The sequence below is a fragment of the Zingiber officinale genome, chromosome 11B (genome assembly GCF_018446385.1).
Source record: "Zingiber officinale cultivar Zhangliang chromosome 11B, Zo_v1.1, whole genome shotgun sequence".
NCBI classification, from domain to species: domain Eukaryota; kingdom Viridiplantae; phylum Streptophyta; class Magnoliopsida; order Zingiberales; family Zingiberaceae; genus Zingiber; species Zingiber officinale.
Window position 1 is genome coordinate 18,240,668 of NC_056007.1, and position 5,582 is coordinate 18,246,249.

The following is a 5,582-nucleotide window of genomic DNA, read 5'->3' on the forward strand; positions in this document are numbered from 1 at the left end:
TGATGATCTAGATATTTGAACTAATAAACGACTGATAAAGAAGGCACCATTTTTGTTTCGTGATGATAAGCAGATTTTGGTGCGATTGCAGTCTTTTGTGGCGCCTGGTGAGCCACCAAGATGAACAGTAAAGCGAGCTGTCCGCTAGCGCCTTGTTCGCGGTATCTATCACATGGACTTGCGTACCTTCCTGTAGCTGTGCCACTGTATTTTTTTGTTGGCTGAAGAAGAAAAAGCCTACCATCTTCACAATTGGACCACCCATAATTAACCAGAGAGAAAGACAGCAAGCTTTGCAATGCATCACAACTCACTCACCAGTCTGCTCTCAAATGAAATGGATCACAACTAGCTCTCTTCTGTTAGTAATCTAAGCATTCTTGTTCTATTCCACTCACTCACTCACCACTCCATGGAATTCACATTCTGATAACTGTCAAACTTGTAATAACAACATTCTGGATTTAGATTCCTAGTCAATTCTAAACAAACAATCAGGATTAGCACTTCATATTCGATAGAGATTTTAAGAAGAGTTTCTTCACATATACTTTTGCAAGAACAAGATAACAAATGACTGCAATGGAAGAAAGTTGATAAATATAACTATATTGTAATCTAAATTTCCTGTTAACTGAATTTTGGAGAGAGATCTCATACTAACTTGAGGCTAACAAACTAATTCAATCAAGAACAAATTGCTGAAGTGACTTTATGAACTTGATGAGTTAGATTGAGATCAATGAAAGATGCACAGAGATGTTGTCTTATAAAAATAATAATCAGAATGAAAAGAATAAATGAGAAAAGAGTGCTCATCAGTTAGTCGATGAGCAGAAGTCATGCAGGAAGATGTTAAATCAATGGCCACACTTAAGCATCTTGGTCATCTGTGTTTGCTCCACTGGTGGAGGAGGGTTCATGAAGAGCTTGTGCATCTGCAAGAATTCATAGTAGAAATCCTCAGAGAAATAACAACAAGCAGATTGTGAGCGGTACAAAGCCATGGGCCGGCTCAGGATGATCACCTTGTGGTGGATTCAGGGCTGTGCTTGCATGCTGTGGGGCATGGAGTTGGGGAGGAACGAACAAGCCTTCCATGGGGGATGCAGGGTAGTGCATTAGAGTGGTCCTTGGGCCTTGTGGTAGGGAAGGAAAACCTGCCCTTGGAGATTGCAAGCTGTACCCTAATCCCAGATTAGGGTAATGGTGGTGGTAGGGTGAAGGACCAACATTTGTTGGTGTGGTTGGTCCATACATCTGCTGACAGTAGTAGGATGCCATTTGAGGGCTGTACACTGCAGCCTGCAGGCAAATGCATTGATTATGCCATCATAAATGAGTTTTTTTATATAAAGGGAAAGTCATGTGCAGGATCTGACGAATGTATACACAGTCTTAAGTTGTTTTATAAGAGATTATTTCCGTAACTTAACTATGAGATCTCTGAGTCATGTGACAATATCTTTATCATTGTACTAAAGCTCCCATTATTATATATAACTCATACCTTGCACAATCTTACCCTGTACATTCCTGGGCAATGCTCATAGGTTCAGACGCCGGGAAGCACTCCCGAGCAGCCTGATTCATTTTTTGAGAATCGAGGTACCTAAGAAGGCATCCGGATCTATAAAGGACATCCAGGAGTGTGCAGGATAATGGTGTATATATATATATCCTTCCTGCGGACCATTCCTTGCGGAACAACCCATGATTTATTTTTTATTTTTTTTTAAAATTTTTGGTCGAGGCGCTAGGATTTAATCCAGGTGCCTCGACTATATTTTTTTATTTGTTTTAATTTTTTAAAATAAAAATTCTTTAAAACATCCTAAATACATATATTATATCTCGTGAGCAGCTAAATTTTTTTTTTATCTTAAACACTATAATCTAAGAGGGAAGTTTGAACTTAGAGCAAAAATTTTATTGGCTTAAATTAATTATAATCCAATTCCTAAATCTTAAATATATATAATATCAATTCTAGGCGCCTTGAATCAAGTCCGGACGAGTCCGAAGCCAAAGGGATGTACTATATATATATATATATATATATATATATATAGTACATAATTTTTTTTCCCAATTCATTTCAACTAAACTTTTTATATATATATATATAGTACATAATTTTTTTTCCCAATTCATTTCAACTAAAGATAAAAAGTTTTCAAATCAACTGATAAATTGTCATTGAAAATAAAATGCTAAAACTTTAGAAGAGGGAGAACTAACTTGTTGGTATCCATACTCAGGAGGGTAGGCCATGTACCTGCAATGACACAATGATTCTTGAGAATTTGAGATGCAACATTTATTTTCTTGAAATTAAGATGTGGATTATCGACTCGACGACCGACCGATCGATCGATTCAAGTGGTTGCATTAAGAGTGGAACCCCAATCTAATCAGAAGGGCTCTGGCTTAAGAGGGATCTAAACTCATGATGCATCATAAGTTTAGCTTCCACACAGTGTAGGGTTAGGATGACAAGAGAGACTCAATTGGGTATGGAAAATGGAACAATTGAGAGGCCAAAATGAAACAAATTAAAATATAGTGGGACCCACTAAATAGACGGTTGGTGTTAATCACACCTAAAACAGCATCCAACTTCAAGAGGTTGGTGTTGATCACACCTAAAACAGCATCCAACTTCAAGAGTTTTTTTTTTTTTTTTTTTTGATAATCTAGATATTCAAGTTTCATCCGTCATGTAGATAATCTTTTCTTCTGATTCATGATAAATTAGAAGTACAACTTATAGACATTTAAAGATGGATGGAAGAATTGAGATGGATTGTGGTTGGGTTGAATTGAGCTGGATTAGGACATGTTTACTCGAAAGATGGATGGAAGAATGACGGATAATTCTTATAGGAAAGGATTCATAATGAAAAATAAAGAAAAGATAATTTGCGACTATTGCAAGCTCATGAGAAGGTCACGAGCCCGGTTACCACAATAGGCCAAACCCTAGAGAGCTTGCTTGAGTGGGAAAAAATATATATTTTATACAAATTTAAATGGATTAAAAATTAACTTAAATTATTTTTTAAAATTTTTATTCTTGTTTTTTTGGAGGTAAATAAATAATAGGGGGACGGACTGCAGGGTTGGGTTCACGTGGGACTCACCCGTAGGGAGCTGGGTAGATCACTTGTGGGCCCACTTGAGCTGGCACTCTGCCATAGGCTGGCCCCACTCCCTGCGGCGTGCTCCCTTCCTGTTGGCTTCTCCCTGAAACTGAAACAAAGGGACATCGATCTCAAACTCCAAGGAAGGAAGAACATTTTCAGAAAACAAATAAAAAAAAACAGAGTTTTGTGGATCCTAAGAATCAAGGCGATCACGAAACAGAGTTTGACTGTTGTTGCGTAAGAAGATAAGAATGGAATTTGCATTGCGAGTCATGGTGCCGTGATTTGATTAATCGAAAGGGATGAAAGGGACAAGATTGAATTGTTTATACCGGGTTTGAATCATTATCCAACTGGAGGAGGAGGAGGAGCCTGTGAAGTCCTGCTCATTTGAGCTGGCACTTGGGTGGTTATTTTTTTAGGTATTCTGTTCTTGCTGGCCAGCTCGAGATGCGATCGATGCCGGCCAAAGACGCGATTTTTCCAAAGTTTTTGTTGAAATCGATGGGAGTTTGAAGGAAATTGTGCAAAAAGAGTGTACCTTGCTGTCTGGGAGAGGTTCTCTGCCTCCCGAAAGAGGCAATGTTGCAGTTGGCTCGCCGGCCGTCGATCACCGGATTCGGGTCCGCCACCGCGCGACGCGCAGCTTCCTGGTCGCGGAATGTCACCTGATTTTTGATCAACCGTTCAAAATTGCACCTTGTGCGTGACTAATCGGAGCGGATCGAGATTAGAAACAGGGGAGGGGGAGAGAGGGTACGAAGCCGTAGCCTTTGGAACGGCCGGTGGCCTTGTCGGAGATGATGACGGCCTCGAGGATGTCGCCGAAGGGTTCGAAGTGGCGGTGGAGCTCCTCGGTGGGAGTCTCCCAGGCGAGGCCGCCGACGAAGACCTTGGTCAACGTCGTGTCGCCGAACCGCGACCGGTACTGCTGCGGGCTCGACGCCGACGAGGAAGACGAAGCCATGCGTGATCCTGAGTGCTCTTCGATCGTTGACTCCGGTGATGTATGAACATGAAGAAGAAGAAGAAGAAGAAGAAGAAGAAGAAGAAATCAGAAGCAAGATTTGATTTTGATTCGTTGTTTGGCGGCTGATGCTGCTTCTGATTCCGCCATGAGATTAGGATTGAGATTTGAGATGAGAAGAGAAGAGAAGAGAAGAGAGGAGGAATCAAAATTGTAAACTAAAAGGAAAGAAGAAGCTTTGCTGGAATGAAAAAGGCAAACAACGGATATGGGGAGATGATGATGAAGAAGAAGATGACAGGGACCTTCTCCCCCCCTCTAGTCTTCTCACATCATATCTCTCTCCAAGTGCCACTTGTGGTGTAATTAATTGATGTCTTCCCTGTCGCCTAATCCTGTTGTTTTATACCATCTTGGCCATTGACAGTTAACATATATATATATATATATATATAAAATGTGAGAAAGAGCATGTATTCTCAAAACATATTCTCCAACCAAATATACTATTTTTTTTTATTGGTATCCGCCTCTTACAGTCCAATTACTTTTTTTACTATCCGATTAGTTCCGGATGGAATATTCAATCTAATATTCCATCTACCGAAGAAATTCAAAAAAACATAGAGATGACTCTCGAAGTGGCATTCCAACATCCCCTATATCTATCCTGTGTGGAAATAGAAATCTCATTATTTAAGAAAGTTTAGGTTACGTTCAGTTTGTAGATTTTCTATTTTTATTTTCTAGAAAATATATATTTATGAAAAATGGTATTTAGTTTATATTTTCTATGTCCGTTTTCTTAAAATTTAGATAGCATTTTCTATAAAAAAATAGAGAATATCTAAAAACTATTTTCTATTTTTTAGAAAACATGTGCTTTTCAAAAATAAAAATGAAAAGTATGTAAACTAAATACACCCTTATTTTTGCCATTTATCACCACACCATTCAATCAATTGAATATTTAAATTTAAAATTATAAATGAAACAAATATTCATGAATAAACTTAATGTTAAGCTTGATAAGAATATATTAATATTCATTCAACATATACAAAATTAATTAAATGAACAAGTTTAAATAACTCTTTAAATTAAATAAATAAGTTTGAACACATGTTTAACTCGTTAAAATTCATAAACATGTTTATAAATAATGTTAATTAATAAAATTCTGATCAACATATTAAATAAATAATGAAAGTTTCAAAATAAATAAATAAATTTATATTATTAAGCTCAATAACTAAGTTCAATAATCAACAAAATAATCTTAAAATATAAAAAATTTAAACAATCAAAAAACTTAAATTGAGAATTCGATAGCAGCTAAACGAACCAAGTTTAAACTAAGCTTAAATCAAGCTCAAGCTCATAAAAAAATCAAACTAATTTTGAATAATCATTTCAATAGTTTGGTTCATTTTATGCAAGGTTTGACTTGGCTTGATTATCTTATCAAA

General features: G+C 37.2%; 1 protein-coding gene across 1 annotated transcript; it reads right to left on the minus strand.

The window, feature by feature from the left end:
• Positions 1-698: 698 nt before the first annotated feature.
• On the minus strand, positions 699-4,493 carry LOC122035055 (RNA-binding protein 38-like). Its single transcript, XM_042594423.1, has 6 exons — positions 3,907-4,493; positions 3,688-3,814; positions 3,144-3,252; positions 2,242-2,278; positions 1,029-1,305; positions 699-938 (listed from the first exon to the last, which is right to left on the minus strand). The coding sequence occupies exons 1-6, from the start codon at positions 4,111-4,113 to the stop codon at positions 874-876; spliced, it is 822 nt and encodes a 273-aa protein (XP_042450357.1). The 5' UTR covers positions 4,114-4,493; the 3' UTR covers positions 699-873.
• Between the last annotated feature and the right edge of the window lie 1,089 nt (positions 4,494-5,582).

Coding starts and splice junctions, on each gene's coding strand:
- LOC122035055 (XM_042594423.1), bottom strand. CDS start 4,113: ATGGCTTCGTCTTCCTCGTCGGCGTCGAGCCCGCAGCAGTACCGGTCG. Junction 3,815..3,906: donor GTTCCAAAGGCTACGGCTTC/GTACCCTCTCTC, acceptor ATCAAAAATCAG/GTGACATTCCGCGACCAGGA. Junction 1,306..2,241: donor CTGAGTATGGATACCAACAA/GTTAGTTCTCCC, acceptor ATTTGCCTGCAG/GCTGCAGTGTACAGCCCTCA.